Source organism: Kogia breviceps, chromosome 5 (genome assembly GCF_026419965.1).
Source record: "Kogia breviceps isolate mKogBre1 chromosome 5, mKogBre1 haplotype 1, whole genome shotgun sequence".
In the NCBI taxonomy this organism is placed as follows: Eukaryota; Metazoa; Chordata; class Mammalia; order Artiodactyla; family Physeteridae; genus Kogia; species Kogia breviceps.
In genome coordinates this window covers 95,570,675-95,589,904 of record NC_081314.1, presented here as the reverse complement: position 1 = coordinate 95,589,904, position 19,230 = coordinate 95,570,675, and the positions used below count along the sequence as shown (strand labels likewise).

General features: G+C 40.9%; 1 protein-coding gene across 2 annotated transcripts in view; it reads right to left on the bottom strand.

Annotated features, from left to right (window-relative positions):
- Positions 1-15,249, bottom strand: part of CD47 (CD47 molecule) — a 58,713-nt gene extending 43,464 nt beyond the window's left edge. For both annotated transcript variants that reach the window (XM_059065498.2, XM_059065499.2), the window contains exons 1-2: positions 15,046-15,249; positions 1,832-2,179 (exon numbers count right to left, since the gene is read on the bottom strand). In XM_059065498.2, the coding sequence (XP_058921481.2) occupies positions 1,832-2,179; positions 15,046-15,091 (394 nt within the window). In that variant the 5' untranslated portion in view covers positions 15,092-15,249. The remainder of the gene's footprint in view (positions 1-1,831; positions 2,180-15,045) is intronic.
- Positions 15,250-19,230: the final 3,981 nt, after the last annotated feature.

Below are 19,230 nucleotides of genomic sequence, written 5' to 3'. Positions count from 1 at the left end.
CCTCTGTTCTGTATTTGCAACTTCCTGTGAATCTATAAGTATTTCAAAAAATAAAAATGAATGCAAAGCCAAATGTCTGAGACCTCTGGTAGAATTTTCTACATTCTCTACAGTGAAACAGTACCTCCTCATTTGAATGATCCCAGAGTAAACACAGTTCATATTTTTATAAGGTACTTTGAAAACAAAGAAAGATGAAACAATCACACACAAAATTATAAACTTTCTCTTCATCTCAGATGTTGGTATTACTTTATCATCCATCTTCATTCCACCTTCTGGCCTTTCAAGTCTCATATTTCAAGTTTACCGCACAGTCAACTACACTACACTAAAAAATTACTGGTCCCTATGCCTTGTTTTTTCATTCCAATGAAGCTGTACATTCCTTCAGAAATTTCAACTAGCTATTAGGTTATCCAATTCCAGATTAGACTCCTGATGAAAGGTATACTCTAAAATAAAGAAAAAAGCTCTTCAGCCCAAATTAATATCAAATTAATAAAAGTTACAGTGTAAGAGAGATTTCTGAGCAGAAAAGCCTTCCAGATTCTGCTAGCCTACTCTAAGCCATCTCCTGCCCTCCCTCTCACAACACCCCAGGCCAGCTTCAGCAACCTGATACCTTCCTTCATAAAACAAACACTCCAAGAACACAATTTACATCTGCAAAGCACTTTGGTTCACAAAGTACTTGTACACAAGGGATCTCATTTGGTGCTCATTAGACTGTAGAATACATAAAAGCAAGTATCTATTTTCATCCCCATTTTAGAGATGAGGTAACCTGACTTGGCAAAGTAACTTCTCCATACCATAAGGGTGAACAGTTAAGTTGCAGAATAGGGGATATAACTCAGATCTGTTGTTTCCTAATCCTAAGCAATGTCAAAATATTCTGTCAACCTAAGCACCCCATTCCCAATGTGGTAACAGACATTTAGTAACAGTACATGTGAGAAGAACAGAGGCAAACAGCAGATCCAACTGAACTGATCTGATCCCATTGAAAGCAGAGGTTCTTAAGGTATGGTCTAATCCTGAGATCGGTAATATGTCTAGTGATTCTAAATAGAGCTTTCAAAATAGGAGGTTGAAATGTACTTCGGTGTGGTTGAAGAACTCAGCTGGCACAACAAAGAATAGAAAGAACGGAGACTTTAAACTTACTTCAGGTAACTTTACTGCTTTATGCAACTCACCAACTCAAGTTTGTGAAGAAAGGGCAGAATCATGGTGCTATAATTTAAATAATTATAAATAAATAAATTAAATTGGATCCCTAGTTCTCCCATATCTTGGCCAAGGGAAAAAAATAACAAAGCAAGGATAAGCACAGGAAACCTCAAGGAATCATCTATGATAACCTGATTTTTAATATTCTGATTCTCCTTCTAATCTGTTCTTTCCAGAGGAAGCATGGCTGGGACTTGTCAACCCTTGATCAAAGTGTAAGGTTAAAAAAAGGCAAAATAATTGGAAAAAGCCTTGAAAATTATCACATGAAAGAAAGTACTTTTGATGGCAGCAAACAGAAATGCAGAGTAGATGACCCCCAGACTGCTCACCGCAATATAACAGTCCTCAGACAAAAAGTTTGAGAACCACACAATGTACAAATTAACACACAACAAAGGAGATTTACTGTGAAAAGCAGAAGAGCATATAAGATAAAACTCATGATCTTAAAGCTGCTAAACATTCCATCAACATTTATTATTAATAGTCTGCTTTTTGATTCAAACGAGTCGGTGGCCCCATTTTACCCCCCTTTCTAACAGGACCATGTTGCTTTGGGAGAAATAAAAGGGAAACTTCATAGAAGTCTTACCAACACGATATTTTAGTTCCACGATGGTTTCACCTTCTCTGCTTAATTCTGTTACTTCACAAGTGTAGTTTCCTAAGACGGCATCATATTTATCCATCATCAAAGAGGCAATGCCATTTAGTAATTCTGCTGGTGAGATTTTTGCACTAGTAAAGTTATCGCTGGGCTTGGACCTTTGCTGAACTCCATCAAATATGAAAATGTCTTTTCCTTTAAATTTCCACTTGACATACAATTCAGCAATGCTCTTCGCCTCCATGTTATTAACAAAACATGGGATGACAACAGTTTGATTGCAATTGGTGTATTCTACAGATTTGGTTGTATTAAATATTAGCTGAGCTGAACCTGGAAAAGAGAAATAAAATTGTTTCATTTCATTACAGAATTCTATACTATGAGATTTTATGTCTGTTACAAATCCTTAAGATAAAGAGAATTACTTCTATTGTTCACTTAAGCAAGCAAGCAGCTATAGAGAAGAGAAGATGGGCAAGGTTAAAAAAAGAAACAAATTATTTTAATATTAACATGCACAGCTGATAGACAACACTGTACACCTCTTCCTTATTCATTCCCAGTAAAACAAAATATACATTCTCACACATCCTGGGAATAAATTCAGCAACTGTGTTAGAACATGCCGGTGTAGTATCTGGCTTTGGAAGCTTTAAAGTAATCATTACTGTCTTCTGATATATGTAGAAAAATATTATCCTTACTATTAGAAAATTTTAAACAGAAAATAAAACCAAATATTATATTCAGTATTAACTTCTATACACTCCTCCAAACAGAATTTGCTAAACTGATATGAAGTTTATCTCTATCCCTATGTTGCATTTCCGAAAAAGGTGTCAGGCTCTACTGTACTTAAATATAAAAAGTAAATCACATGAATCACATCACATCTTTCCACTAGGATGGAAAGTCTTAGAATGCTAAGGAGAAAAAAAACATTCTCTATGGCTATTTTCCCATTGCAAAATACAGACAGCAACAGACATTTTGTATGCGAGTATTATAAAAGATTATACACAATTGAATGGTATTTTCCCACTCCCACATTTCATTGAAACTAAGGAACAACTTCCAAACGTATATTACAGGTATCCCTTCCTTCTAGAAACCATAAACCAACCAAAATAAAGCCAAGATTCAAGTTGAAACTAAAAGGAGATACTGCTAATAAGTAGCATATATTCCATCAACTCTTTTCAATAGGATAAACTACTGGTTGTTGCCTTATAAAAGAGGGATTGAGAAATGCATTATCTTTCATCTAGAATGTGCAAAAATGTGGAGAAATTGTAGTTGTCTTCCATATTCTTCAGCCATTTATCAACTCTTTCATCTAAGTAGTTCCTTGGTGTTTCTCTCAAAAAAAGCACTAACAGGGCTTCCCTGGTGGCGCAGTGGTTGAGAGTCCGCCTGCCGATGCAGGAGACACGGGTTCGTGCCCCGGTCCGGGAAGATCCCACATGCCGCGGAGCAACTGAGCCCGTGAGCCATGGCCGCTGGGCCTGCGCGTCCGGAGCCTCTGCTCCGCAACGGGAGAGGCCACAGCAGTGAGAGGCCCGCATACCGCAAAAAAAAAAAAAAAAAAAAAAAAAAAAAAAGCACTAACAAATATAAATAAAACCTCAAGTTTAATCATTCATCTTTAAGATTTTTTTCCTCTATCGGGGCATAAGATGTTATTACTCTAGGAACATAATTACTATTCAATAAATGTCCACTGAATTGAATGCTAGGATGCAGAGTGGAATATGAACTGAACAATGTTCACGAAGCCTGAGAACAAATCCCATCTGTTATTTTTCAGTATGCGACCTTAAGCAATTCACTTAACTTCTCTATGTCTTGGTTTACTCTCTGTAAGTAAGAGGATCAAAAACAAACACTGGGCTGCTTCACAGAATTGTGGTCAGCAACACAGGAGAAAATATATTGGCAAGTGCTCTCTAAACAATACTGTGCTATAAATATGTAGGATGATACTATAAAAACTAAGCACTATACAGCATTTTAATGTAATGCTCCAGACCTTCTCTGTCAGGTCTAAATTGTTACATTTCTGGGAATCTGCAGTCTGAATCAATTCTGTGGGCATCCATAGCTCACCTCTCCCTAGTTCTTTATATTTCTAGCCACCCAAATATCAGGAAGCCCCAGGCAAAACCTGGACTTCCAACTGCATTCTTCAAAACCTTGGAGTTGTAAATTACTTCCCCTGAGAAATAAGTATTAGGGGGAGACTACAGTGTACAAGGAGAGAAGAAAGTGGCTATGATGTTGGAATTAGAAAGGAAGGAAAGTGTCAGAAAATATAGTCAACGATTTTGAAATGGACAAAAAGATTACTGGGAGTCATTTCAGCGGAGTGCTGGTCACTGTCTGACAGATCCTTTTGGAATATCTGATTCTATAGGGGCTTGTGCCTTTTGCTAAGACTGGGCTGCTTTTACAATTTTGTAAGTTGTAGAAAACTGATGGTAATGCGAATGATTCATATGCATAGAGATACAAATAAACTTTGTTCTGCCATTGATTTCCACCTGGTGGAAGAGAGGAATTTAAACAATTACATTTTAGGGACTTCCCTGGCGGTCTAGTACTTAAGACAGTGCTTCCACTTCAGGGGGCACGGGTTTGATCCCTGGTTGGGGAACTAAGATCCTGCATGCCTTGCAGTTTGGCAAAAAAAAAAAAAAAAAATTACATTTTATTGTGCTGAGGACACTGACCAATTTTGCATTTGCTCACAAATTCATTTCACCATTCCTGATTTCCCATATGTACATGTGTCTATTCTTCCAATTCCTTTTAAAACCAAGATGGTTGTACCGTCTTGCTGGTTTGCTTATTAATGTGAAATAAAAACTTTGACACATTTATTTTATATTTGTTTGAGTCAAGATTTTACCTTCCAAAAATTATCCTTTAATTAAAGAGATACAAGTGAAGAGCTAAGTTATCCAAGCGATCTTTTTTAGAAGTGGTAAGACCGCTTCTAAGTAAGTAAGAAGCAGTCAGCAAGCACTCCACAATTTCATAACTTATGTTTAGAAAATGAATTTTCTAAAGAATACAGAAAGCACTGATTACACTGTTATTTGTTGTAATATTAATGCAAACATTTTTATAGCTGAAGCAATTTAAGTAGAATAAACGTTGTCAATAAACTTCAAAGTGAAATTGACCTGGATAAACTATAATTTGAATAATCCTTGCACTAATAATTAATAAAGATAGTCCAAAAATGTTGCTCCATCAGCTGTTAACTACAACTTCATCCTCTATAAACATTTGTTAAAAAGCTATTAAGTGGGGCTTCCCTGGTGGTGCAGTGGTTGAGAGTCCGCCTGCCGATGCAGGGGACACAGGTTCGTGCCCCGGTCCGGGAAGATCCCACATGCCGCAAAGCGGCTGGGCCCATGAGCCATGGCCTCTGAGCCTGCATGTCCAGAGCCTGTGCTCTGCAAAGGGAGAGGCCACAACAGTGAGAGGCCCGCGCACCGCAAAAAAAAAAAAAAAAAAAAAAAAGCTATTAAGTAGTAAAATTATCTGATTTGGTTTTTCTCTGTTTTGCCTACTGCCTTCTGATGAAACAGCAAAGTGAAGAAATAATCTAAAATATACGGAGCAAATAAAGGATCATATAGACAATTATCATGAATAAGTAAGTTCTGAATAATCAAGAAATGCCTATAGCAGTCTAAATCAGATAGAAATAGATAAGTATAACCATCAGCCATGCCAGAGTTACAGATAAATTAACAAATGAAATGAGAAAATTAACTTATATCAAATGCCAAAAATATTGGACCTTACAAACTCTGTGAATACAGACCACCAACTCAAACCATCTCATACCACAGTCCTCAAAACAGCTGCTATACACTTTCAGAAAAGGCTTAATACATGATACAGTACACAGGTCTAGGTCAGAAATGCTAACATGCAACAAATGTTTATTGAGAACTACCTGGTCTGAAACACTGTGACAGGATGTGGGGATACAATAATGGAAAAAAAATGTAGGAATTATCTTTAAGAAGCTTAGAATTCTCACTTTGGGGACTGATACATACTTTTTATAACCCAAGGGCTGTCTTTCCTGTATGAAGTGCTATGGATGGGCAGGAAAGTAATCAGTCTTACGGATTTCAAGGAAAATGTTTGTTGGGTCTTCCCTGGTGGCACAGTGGTTAACAATCTGCCTGCCAATGCAGGGGACACGGGTTCGAGCCCTGGTCGGGGAGAATCCCACATGCCGTGGAGCAACTAAGCCCGTGTGCCACAACTACTGAGCCTGCGCTCTAGGGCCCTTGAGCCACAACTACTGAGCCTGCGTGCCACAACTACTGAAGCCCATGTGCCTAGAGCCCATGCTCCGCAACAAGAGAAGCCATCACAATGAGAAGCCTGCGCACTGCAACAAAAAGTAGCCCCCGCCCACCACAACTAGAGAAAGCCTGTGCACTGCAGCGAAGACCCAACGCAGCCAAAAATAAAAAAATAAATAAATTTATTTTTTTTAAAAAAAGAAAATGCTTGTTGCTACTACGGGAACAACAGATTGCCATAGACCCTGACCATTTAGGCCTTCAATCTTTTATCATTTCACATGTTCCACATAAAAGTTCTCTCCTTTGTAACAACTCTGAAATCACTCTCCTTTTGCAAGAACTTATCTTATACTCTCCGAAGGAGCCCTCTCTTCCTATTTCAAGTTGAGTCCTCCAGATAAGAAATCAGAAGCTTCCAATACTTCCACCTATAAATTTTCCTGCTACCCCAACTATCCACACCTCTCTTCCCCTCACTTCCTCCTCTTCAGAAATGAACCCTGTCACCTGTGAGCTAGTTTACATTTCTGACCCATGCTCATCAATCTCCTCGAGGACTTTCCCTCGTTGACTATCATCCTCTGACATCCCTCAAGTTCATTTACAGTAGGTTTAAAAAAACTATTTAAAATGCTTGAATATTAGCCAACTGAAAAAAAAAAAACAAACCCTTGTACTTGTCTCTGTTTCCTAGCATCCTAGAAAGATGATCTACATGCATTTCTTCACCTCTTACTCACTTCTTAGATCTTTGCCACCTGGCCTCCACCTTGGCCTTTTTCACAACAGCTCTTGCCAAAGTCACCAATCATCCCCTGTGAAAACGGAAGGCACATGGTTCACTCTCTATCTTGACTTCTCCACAGTTCTTGAGCCAGTGGACAGCTCCTTTCTTGCTCTTGTCTCTTGGCTTCTGTGTCTCTGGATTTCCTCCTAGAGCCCTCTCCACCTCACTGCAGCATTTTTTCTTTATTGAAATCTATTCCTTGACTCACAATAAATATTAGGTTCCTAAGGACTTCCTGTCCAACACTGCCCCCCACACCTCCCCGCCCCAGTATTCTCCCTCACTCCAGGCTTTAACTACCCACGCATTTTATTTAACTAGGCCTCACCTTTCTCCTTAACTGCAGACCTTGGAAAGCCAACTGGCTGCTATGTGTTTCCGCTTCGATGCACTACAGTTACTTCAGAGTCAACATGTCCAAAATTCTACTTACCCTCTGCCTACCTTCATTCCAAACCCTCACTTTCCTAAAGTATTTTCTATTATCTACCAGTCAGCCAGAACTGGACCTATGAATCATGCTGGATTCTGCCCTCTCCTTAGCCATGCAGAGTTCTTGTTAGGCTCAGCCTATTTAACAGTTCAAAAATCCAATGTCTGTTGTATGAATTAATTAGACATTCATCATTCTGCCCTGAACTATTGCCATACCCTCCTAACTAGCTCCCTGCCTTCAGCCTCAATGTTTCCCCATCCCAGCCATGTATTTTCCACAGTTCCCGAAATAACTGTTCCAAATGCAAATATACACTCTTTTGCCTAATATACTTTAACAGCACCCGCCGCCCCCCGACTTTCAGGCTAAATTCTAAGGGTATTAGCATGGACTACAAACTAGGTCCTTCAAGATCCTGTCCAGCTCCACTTCCTGTACTCCTTCATTTCCAAACTAAGCTCCCATCATAATGACTTTCTTGCAATTCCATGGATATGCAAATGTACTCTCTTCTCCATGCCTTTCCCCCCCACACACAAGCTGTTCCCCAGCCTAAGGAGGCCTGTACCTTTCACTGGGTGTTCAGGTAAGAGCACAAACTTTGCAGTCAGACCTTGGATGGTGACATAGCACTTCCTAAGTGTATATAACCTTAGGCAAGTTACTTAATTTCTGTATGTCAGTTTCCTCATCTATAAAATGTGGATAGTCATAGTGTACACCTCATAGAGATTTTGTTAATTCTTATTTCAGTGCCTTTCACATACACAGCAAATGTTCAATAAATGGTAGCTACAGTTCACTAACTTTGTCTCCTCCTGAAGCCGTGGCTGAGATGTTCAATCCTGTCCCCTTCGTTGCTACTACTCAACTGTCTTCATCCCTCCTTATTGCTCCCACTGTCCCCTTTTCAAGTGCTGTCACTGCATTCACTATCAAATCTTGTAACTACTGCTTTACTTTACTGATCTCTCCTTTAGGATCAAAAGATAGTAATGCAAGGACAATGTCTTCATTTGGTATCCTATGGATCTAGCCCAGGGTCCAGCAAGTAGGACTTAATACATTCCTTCTGAATGTAAAAATTTAAAGTATGAATCCCAAGAAAGGAAAAGCTAAACATCATATCAGGGAAGATTCACTCTTCTTCCATATTTCAAAAGAATCCTCCACTGTTTCTTACTTCTATAGACCTGATTACAGTATCGTGAAGCTACATATTTTAATGAAAAATCTAAATCAAGTCAGTTGCAGACTGGATGGAACAGTTCCTTTAAAATTACTTGTTGTGTCTAAGAATGCTCTTCCTACCAGGTGGTGTTTAAACTGGGTCTGGAAGGATAAGTAGGAATATCATAGAAAAGTAAGAGCTTTCTAGGCAGAGTACATAATGAGTAAAGAGGAATGAAGAAAGAGAATATCCGAAGGCTGATGATTATTCAGGTGAGCTCTAGGAAAGGGGGCTGGAAAAGATGGTTAAGAAGTATTGTAAAGGCTTCTTTAAATGTCATTCTGAGGAGTTTGGAGTTGAAAACATAAGCAGTAGCAAACACTCAGACTTACTTACATTAAAAAAAAAATACAGCATCATGAAGGGTGAATTATGGGCAGGAAAGGAGATGGGAAAGAAGATACATTAAGAGATCACTGCAGTAATCCAGGCAAATGACAATTGAAAAGAAGGCCAAAAATTACAGTAAAAAAACAAAAACGTAAAATCGACATAAGTCAGATGTGGGAGGTAAAGGAGAAGAAGAAAGAAGAATTGTAAAGTTGTTAACTTAAAAACAAACAACCCAGTCCAAAAATGGGCAGAAGACCTAAATAGACATTTCTCCAAAGAAGATATACAGATTGCCAACAAACACATGAATGGATGCTCAACACCACTAATCATTACAGAAATGCAAATCAAAACTACATTTCGGATGAAGTGAGAGAGTGGCATGGACATATATATACTACCAAATGTAAATGAGGTATCACCTCACACCAGTCAGAATGGCCATCATCAAAAAATCTACAAAAAATAAATGCTGGAGAGAGTGTGGAGAAAAGGGAACCCTCTTGCACTGTTGGTGGGAATGTAAATTGATACAGCCACTATGGAGAACTGTATGGAGGCTCCTTAAAAAACTAAAAAAACTACCATATGACCCAGCAATCCCACTACTGGGCATATACCCTGAGAAAACCATAATTCAAAAAGAGTCATGTACCACAATGTTCATTGCAGCTCTATTTACAATAGCCAGGACATGGAAGCAACCAAAGTGTCCACTGACAGATGAATGGATAAAGAAGATGTGGCACATATATACAATGGAATATTATTCAGCCATAAAAAGAAACGAAATTGAGTTATTTGTAGGGAGGTAGATGGACCTAGAGTCTGTCATACAGAGTGAAATAAGTCAGAAAGGGAAAAACAAATACCATATGCTAACGCATATATATGGAATCTAAAAAAAAAAAAAAATGGTTCTGAAGAACCTAGAGGCAGGACAGGAATAAAGACGCAGACGTAGAGAATGGACTTGAGGACATGGGGAGGGGGAAGGGTAAGCTGGGATGAAATGAGATAGTGGCATGGACATATATACACTACCAAATGTAAAATAGATAGCTAGTGGGTGGGAAGCAGCCACATAGCACAGAGAGATCAGCTCCGTGCTTTGTGACCACCTAGAGGGGTGTGATAGGGAGGGTGGGAGGGAGACGCAAGAGGGAGGGGATATGGGGATCTATGTATATGTACAGCTGATTCACTTTGTTATACAGCAGAAACTAACACATCATTGTAAAGCAATTATACTCCAATATAGTTAAAAAAAATTAAAAAATAAAATAAAAATAAAGTTGTTAGCTAAAACATCAATAGTATGCATAACTAGTTAGATTGTGGATTAACTATAGAGAAAAGAGATTTAAGAGATTTAGGGGTGAATATCCTTTCAATATTTAATAGGCTGAGTATTAAAAGTACCTGTGGTGCAATGAAATGGAGATGACCAGTAGATCCCAGGATATATCAATCTGGATTTAAGAAGAAAAGTCTGAGCTACAAAGACTTGGGAATTACCAAGAATATAGGCGGTAATTGAAACTGTGAGCATAAACAAGATCTCCCAGGGAGTCCTTGCAAAGCAAACAGAGCAGGTACCAGAGAATAAAGTGTTGGGGAATACCAATATTTATGGAGCAAATAGTTAAAGAGGAACAAACCAAGAATGTGAGAAAAAGAAGTGATAGAAGTAGGTGAGGCAGCAAAGAATGCCACTGCAGACACCAAGGAAGGGTCTTAATATGGACAAAACAGATGTAAAGCAGGATGAGTAAAAACAGCCTCTAGAGATTTAAAATTTCACCATTAGCTTCTTTACGTGCAGCAATGTCAGCAGACTAGGGACTCGGCAGTATAAGAAAGCAGAGAAAGATGGCAATAATGCAAAGAGCGTGGAGGCCGGGACAAGGCCAAGGTTTTTTTGGTTGTTCTTGTTTGTTTTTAATATGGGGTGAAACTTGAGCATGTCTGCTAGCTAAGATGAAGGAATCAATGAAGAAGGAAAGATCTAAGGTACAAGGTGTAAGGATTAAGGTGATTAGGCAGGTCTCCAAGATGGTGGAAGTGAAAGAGCTGTAGACAGGGGATCCTTTCCTTGGAAAGTGAATAGGAACACTTCTGACACTGGGTGAAGGAGGAGAATGAGATGAACATTGCCTAAGATTATAGATTGCCTAAGATTATAGACAAGTTTAGTAATGGTGGGCGGAAAGTTGACAGAGTCCACACCACACATCACTATTTTTTGCAGTAGAGCAGGAAGTTAATTATTTGCTTGGAATGGATGTTCAGGATTGGGGTAAGAAGCCCCGGCAGTCACTAAGGTGAATGAAGCAAAGCTTGTTGAGTAAAGACACCTGCGAGAAATGAATCCTACTAATATTTGCCATCAGGCTTGGTCTCTGGTATGAAGAACTGGAGTCTCAAACTGAATTGGGTTAGAGAATTAGGGTCAAAAGGAGGACTGAGTCAGATCTCTCCTCAACAGAAACTAAATGAAGTCTGGGGTAAAATGGAGGTGTCCACACCTGTTTAGTCCTGACTCAAACTAATCTCCCACTGGGTTTTCAAGTGGCCTCATAAGAACAGAAATGGTCAACCTAGAATTATAAGGCCCGGGGCAGTTTAAAGTCAGTAACATCCAGAATTACAGCCTTATCAAGCACTTAAAATATATTAAGTACTACTACAGTATAAAAACAAAAAATCCTTTCTCTTCATAAACTACACTTTAAGTTATTAAGAGGCATACAGTCCAAAATTTGTCTGTATGTCCAAGAGGGCCTTGCAAAATGCTTAGAGCATAACATGGACTCATACGTGCTTGAAACAGGAAAAGCAAATTTGATAGACCCTGCACTTGCCAAATCCCTTGCCTTGCTTTTTAGTGTATAAGTGTGACATGTATTCAAATATGCACTTATTCTCCTAATCTAAATCTTAAACCCTGGGATTGACCAGATTCTGAGTCTTATACAACTGCTCCATGGAGATGGAATAAAATATTCAGAGCAGGGTGTAACTTCTAATTCCTGTTGCAACTCTATGTAACCACAAAGAGGGAAAATTCAGGTTCTATTGTCTTAGTCTAGGTATATCAGAATCAAATTTCCTGGGTGCTCTATATTTTTTTTTTTACTTTATTACTACAATGAGTTTAGCAAAATTGATCCTACACTATCATTCTTATTCTTTTATCATAGAAGAAATATCAGCACTAGTACCCAAAGTGAAAGTTACTTTATCACAACCCAAGAGTGCATTATTATTAGGCTAAGGCAAAAGATATAAAAATATAGAAATTTTTCTCTTGTATAAAAAGGTATGACAGCAAAAACGTAAAAGATGGGTAAAATGGCTATACGAAAATTACATCACGAAAAGAACATAAATGTATTAAAAAAACAATGCCTACAGTAGCTAGAGTTGAATTAACATCAAGGAATGCAAACTTAGTTTTAATAATGCATTTTGGATTTAGAATGTTTATCAATTTTGGGAAAACCACCTATTTTTCATCTTTAGAACCTGGCCTTTCAAATCTCCATTAACAATTCAGTGGCAAAGATAAAGCGTCTGCCAAAATACAGATGACAGCATGAGCAAATGTCCTAATGGTAGGCATTTAGTGAGATGCTTTAGCATACTGCCACTAGACTGCTGGGCAGCCCCGGAAATAAGTACTTTTAAATAGGCATTTACTTCCTTAAAATGGCAAATTGTGGTTAAAAGTAATATACTCTTTAGGAGAAGAGAAAACATTTTTGTTTCAGCAAGCCAAATGACTACTAGACTTACACAATACAAATGTTTTTTTAATCATGTGTACCTTTGATTTTAAAAACTCACTTTGAACAAAGAAAAATCATTCAACCACTGATAAGACAGTTCATATCACTGTTCCTTATGTGAGTAGCGTTTTATTTACCAGTTAGTGAATACCACTGAAACTGCTGATGTGCTTTTAAACAATGTATAATTGGACATATGGGGGAGGGGGGAGGAAAGGAGAATAGTAACGCATTCTACATCTTGTAAACCAATAAAGGATGTTGTATTTTGCCTGTAATTAGAAGGAATGGGCATTTTAACAACTTCCTTTACTACAAAGATCAATGGAAACTGTAGTGGTTACCAGGAAGTAGCCTTTGATTAACAATTATTTATAAATGAAACTGAAAGCAAATCAAACCTGAGTACAAATAAACGTACAAATCCATGACTTCCTTACTTATTTTACAATATAATTTCAGTCTCCCAAATACTTCGGTTTATAACTACTTGTGTTCTGAGACTGTTAACACCTCTTCATGCATGTTCTTTTAAAACTACATATTAAACACACATGCACAAAAATCCATTATATCCTATGACAAACACTATCCCTTCCTGTTTTATATTCAACACTTAACTCAAATGCATAATGCCTCTGTTTTGTTTTTTTTCAGGTTATTATTAACTAAGTACAATGAAATACCATAAATTCTGAATTCTAAGACTCTGTAGGGACTTGAGCACACTACTATTGTATGTAAATGAGTGCTAATTATATGTGATCATACCTATTACTAAAAGAGGCCTAACCATTTCTAGCCCCAAAAGTACCATTCTAGCGCTTCTTTCTAATCTACTTGGACCCCGTTTTTAAAACAGTACATGATTTACACTTTTTACGCTTCAAACTAGTTTTGAGACCAACGGTCTGAATTAGTAATATTTTATTACAAATTCATAATCGGGTTCAATATAAGGCTTTCTGATCATACAGCAGGTTTCTGAAAGCAGTATTATTTGAGCTATAATGATAGTAATGGTCAATAAGCCGTTAAGGATGATAAGAGAAAACACCATCTTACCTAATATAAACCCTTCAGATAACAGAGATTGATTATTAGCAGCTCCAACATCCCAGGCGGCTTCAGAGTGAGGAAAGAGCTAAGCCGGGACTTAAGGACATTTTGGAAATAGCTTGAAGTCACAAGCCTTTATGAATGGCACAGTGAGGCTAACAACCCATTTAAAATGTAATTAACTTAGCATTCTAGAACAAAATGTAACAACTGCTTGTTACTGTTACTCCAACTCAATTCTGAATTTTACAAAAAGTTCACAAGACGCTCTATAGATGTGAAGTGTGACAGGCACTGTAGAGCCACGAAAATTCCCATTCCTTCCTCAGTTGTTATAGACGAAGCACACGTTTTAAAAAAGCGAAATGGATTCCAAAAGCCTGGGGGGCCAAAACGCCTTTGGCGTCGAAAGACACCAAATCTCACTCTGTCGCAAATATGCTTTGACTAGAGGTTACTGTCTTCATACTTCAAGCGAAATCTGGATTACTTTTAAAATGATTCCCCTAAAAAAAGTAGGAAAACTTGAACGTGCAATTCGGACTGTATTAAAGTGGTTGATAGGGCGTGGGAGTAGCGAGAAAGAGTTTCCATCCAGGAAGCTTATATCTAGGGTATTAAAAAAAAAAAGGCAGCCAGAAGAATCTTCTGATTAAACGCTGGGTTGGAAATGAAACTTAACTGTGTCCTTTAAGTCCCCTTAACTCCTATGTTCAGGTGGGAGAGCAAACAGGAGAAACCCCTTCTTTCAGACTTCGCCAAAATGCGCACTTGCATCGCATGAGGCTCGGGCCCTCCCACTCTCCCTCCTTCAACCCCAAATGCGTTTAAAGCACTGAGGAGAGAGAGGGTGCGAAAGAGGGGGGACCCTAACAGCTGCCAACCGCTCGCCTCTGATCGCGCCCTTTCTCTCTACAGCTAATTTTTGCGCGAGGTGCACGGTTTGGAGTCTTCCTCCGTGTGTGCATCTGGAGGTGGAGAACAGGGGAAGATGAGCCCCGCTCTCACCCAGGAGAAGAGGAAGAGGAGGCAAAGGAAGCAAAGAAGGGGGCGCAGATTACCCGCGGGGGCCCTCCCACGTCCGCACCCCAGGCGTGCAGGGCCCGCGTGCCCCGCGCCCTGGCCACCCTCTCTAGGGAGCCGCCGGGCCAGAGGGGGCGCAGCCCACACACCCGCGGGGGCGGCGAGACACTAGCCGCAGAGCCAAGAGCGAGTGACCACTCACCGCAGCGCGCCGAGCCCAGAAGCAGCAACACCACCAGGGGCCACATCTCCGCCCCCGCCGCGGGGTCGCCGCCGCCGCAGGTGTCTGGAGCAGGCGCCGCCGCCGTTACAGAGAGGACCGACCGCCGCCTCCCGTCACAGTCAGGACCGGGTGCCCAGGCGGCTTGGCCGCGCGCAGGCGCGCTCCCGCTGCCCCACACCCGCTCCCCCGCCCGCGCGGGCCGCGCACGCGCACTCGGCCTCGCCCCCGCCCCGCCGCGACTGCTGTTGACGCGGCGCCCTCCCGACTCGCGGCTTCGAGTTCCGACTCCCGCCAGCTATCCGGCGGTGGCGCGCGCCGGGCTTCCCGGTCACGCCCTGCCGCCCCAGTCCCCCGCCCCGCTGTTAGTGTCCCCGCCCCCCACTGGAGGCTGAGCGTGTACTCCCACGTTCATCGGGGCCTCATTACCCCTGTCCCTGTCTGCTGTTCCGTTTTTGCCTCCCGCAACGCCGTGGGCCCCACTGTCCTCCCTCCACTAGTCCTCTTCCTGCTTTCACTCCCATCCGCACGCTTCAGGAATTACCGCCCCCAGGCGCTGCTAAGCCGGACCGCGGAGCCCCGGCCCCTCTCGAGCCCAGGATCACTCGCTTCTCCCGGGGTCCGACGTCCTCCTGCGCGCTTGGACCTTGACGCCTCCACGCCTCTCACTTATGCCCGTTTCCCCCGAAGCTCCGCCGTCTGCCGCAGGAGCTCACACCGCGTAGGGGCGTCCCTACGCTTCCCCCCGGCGGGCAGCGAGCCGGGGGCACCGCGCCGAGGACAGACAGGTGGCGGGCGCCTGTCCGCAGGGAACTTCCGCTCGCCCGTCGTGGCCTCCGGCGCCGTCCTCGGTTCACCTGCCCCCATCTGCTTTTGTTTTTCTAGCGGCTCTCGGGTTCTCAGCTCTTTTTCTCACCTTGTTCTATAGTGTTTTCAACCTTTGAACGGGATTACTTAAACAAGTACCACTCGCGGTGGTAAACACTTTGAGATGTGGTTAATTCTGGAACCCTAGGGGCGATCAGGCATGGTCGCAAACGTTAGCAGAAGTATCCAAGATGTCCCTTCCTGCAGAGTCACTGGGCCTGGTTAGTGATCTCGCCCTGTGCACTCCTCTGCTCAGTTTGGGTTTAGCTTGCTTGAAAAATGGGTTCAAAGTGTGGCTTCAAGCCACAATATGGACAAGGCCTTTGAATAGCTCACCGAATCACACAGGCCACGTCATTCATACTAAAGCAAAAGCCCTTTTAGAACTACCTTTAACATTTACCCTAAACGATGAAAACTCTTGTCAAAAAGTCATGCTCTGGTGACTATTCTGATGGCGTGCATATCCTGTTTGCTCCCTTGGTTGTTTTTCTCTTGCGCCATGGAAAACAAAGCAATTTCCCATCTCAATATTCCGCCATTGCATCCCCATAGTAATAACATCCAGGAAATAAAATTACCACTCTGACCCTCTGTAGCAGTGTACTGTATAATATACTGTGTAACTCTTCCCTATGATTATTTTTTGTGTAGACCTCTTCCCTGCAGCGTTATCAATTCTTTAAAATCAGGGTATTTTAAGTGTTCCCTTCTCCATGACTTCCTGTTGAACTGGGCAGACAGAAGGGGTTTTAAAAAACTTGTTGATGTGACTTGAGGCAAGTGTTGCTCCAGTGAAATTTGATCGTTTTTTTAATGATTAAAGAAAAAAAAGAAAGAAAGAAAGAAAAATAATTGCCTGGCAGATATCTTATTAAAACAATGGTTAATAATTATGGTAGTAATGATTTGAATGGCAGGCTTGACACCCTGAGGCTACCAAAGAGATTGATGGATTCTCCTCCTACTGCTGCTTATGTGGATACAAAAGAATCATCATCATCAGACTTTGAGCATTGGGGACATTGTGTATCACAGAGCAGCTGGTTGGCTAAATAAGGTTGTCTGCTGTCCCTGAGATCAACCAATCCCCCTAAAGCTGAAGAGTGACTGGGAAGGACTGTCCCCAGCTTTCAGAGGTAGAGATCAGTGATGCTCTATTTTATCCTGGGAGCTGCTGAGGCTATGTGCTTAATGTAGCTTTGTGCAGAAAATGGAATAGGCTTAAGTCAGGTAAAGGAGAGGCCACCTGGGTGACCACCTCTGCTCTTAGGAATCTAGCTGGGATAGGTTTTGATGGTGGGGCAGGAGGAGGCCCGTTCGAGGAGAGACAATCCAAAGCAACCTATGTAGGTTTGATGATCTTCTCTCTGGGATAACCTTGGGCTCCTTTCTCTAGTATCTAACCACCTCACATTTGCTCCCTTGTAACATTTGCAAGCATTTTTATTTGGATTTTGAGCTCATCTTATCTTTATGTGATGGGTTTTCTTGGATGGAAGACAAGGGGGTAGTGCATAGAATGTTTTGAACAGAGGTAATACACATTAGGTATATTACCTAAATTAGTCTTCATAACAGCCTTAGAATGGGTATTATGATCTTCACTTTAGGGATGACAAAGGGAAAGAGGGACGCTGAGCACATTGCCTATGGTTCTGTGTGATACTTACCCCTCATTTGCGTCTAACTCCCTTGCCCTCTTTTTCCTACTTTTTCTTTTCGCTCTGTAATGTCAAAGATGTTATGGTTTCCCCTTTGTAGATGAATAAACTTACAACCCCCAAATAATTGCTACCCTTTACCATTATCAACACCCTTATAGATGAGGAAAGTGAAGCTTGCTCACAAGCTCAGGGAGGGCATGGTGGTTGGTCTGACTCCAAGGCCAATGAAAATGTTCACAAGCTTCCCTTCTGAATTCATGGTCAACTCCCCTTACTTTCACTTTCTATCTTAACAGTACAGCTACTTTTATCTTCCTCCCCAAACCTACATGCTACCACATAGCTCATATTGATATGATATTGTCTAAAAATTTATATTGATACAGTTATATCCTTACTATAATTTTTCATTCAACTAGACCTTTTTTTGGCCCCATGTTGGTGTGCCATGCAGTGCCATGCATTGTCCCCGATACTCCTGAGAGTTAGCTCAGAACTGTACCCGCCTAGCTGTGCAAGGCTTGTGCTTTGTGCAGAGCCACATGAACCTTTCTACATAAGTGGACCCACGTCAAAGGATCCCACAATAGACCAAAGCCCAGGATAACCCCAACGTAAGTTAAGTCCCCTTTCTCTGTTTTTTTAGTCATGTTTGGTGCATATGAGTTACCTTATTATATTGAAAGTACCTGTTTGTGTTGCTGTCTTCAAGTTCAATAGCGACTCCTTCCTAGACTGTAAGCCCAATGAGGGGAGAGACCAGGTGAGTCCTATTCATTGCTAGTCCCATTGCCTGGCATATCATAGGTAATCAACAAGTGGTTGTTAAAAGGGTGAATGAAAGATTTATAAGTAACCTCTCAAGGCCAGGAACTCCATCTTCTATGATTGTCTGGCAAATTACCCATCATAAGGGGATGTTACATTCTGAAATTCTGTGAACTGAACTATTGAGCTAACCCTGGTGCTTATCTGGTATACCAGAGGTTTTTATCACCACTAAGTTCCAACTTTTTGGTTTATCAATCATCAAGCTTGTTGCAGTACATGATGAGTATTATCTCTCTTCTTAGAGTCTCTGAATATGATTTTTTCTTTTTGGGTTTGTTTTTGTAATGAAGATTCTTGTATTTTTAACACTTCTGGCCAGTGTGATACTAGCTAACTTCCGTGCCCTGGTCAGGCATTTTACACTCATAACAATGGACTTTTCCATGCTGGGACTTTTCTACTTTCAGGCTTCTGCGCTTCAGTCATGCTGTTCCCTCTGCTTCACATGTCCTTCCCCACATTTTCTCCTTCTCTCTCCAACCCAGAGAATTCCAGCTCATCCTTCAAGGCCAAGATCAAATTTTACCTCCTCCAAGAAGCCTTTCTCAACCCTACTTTTCCTTTTTCGCATAACTCTCCACCACTTTTCAGGTCTAATGACCTCTTCCATTATATTATACTTTGTTCATGCTGCTAATAAAATGTGTCAATATATATTTCTTTCTATATCCCTGTCTCCTCTTCTATCATGTTAGCTAGAAAAAAAGTGAAATGTTTCTGAGTATATTTGTATCTCCAGGGTCTGGCACAGTGCCTGGTTGAGATCTAAGGCTGTGTGTGTGTTAAATCAATCAAGAGAAAT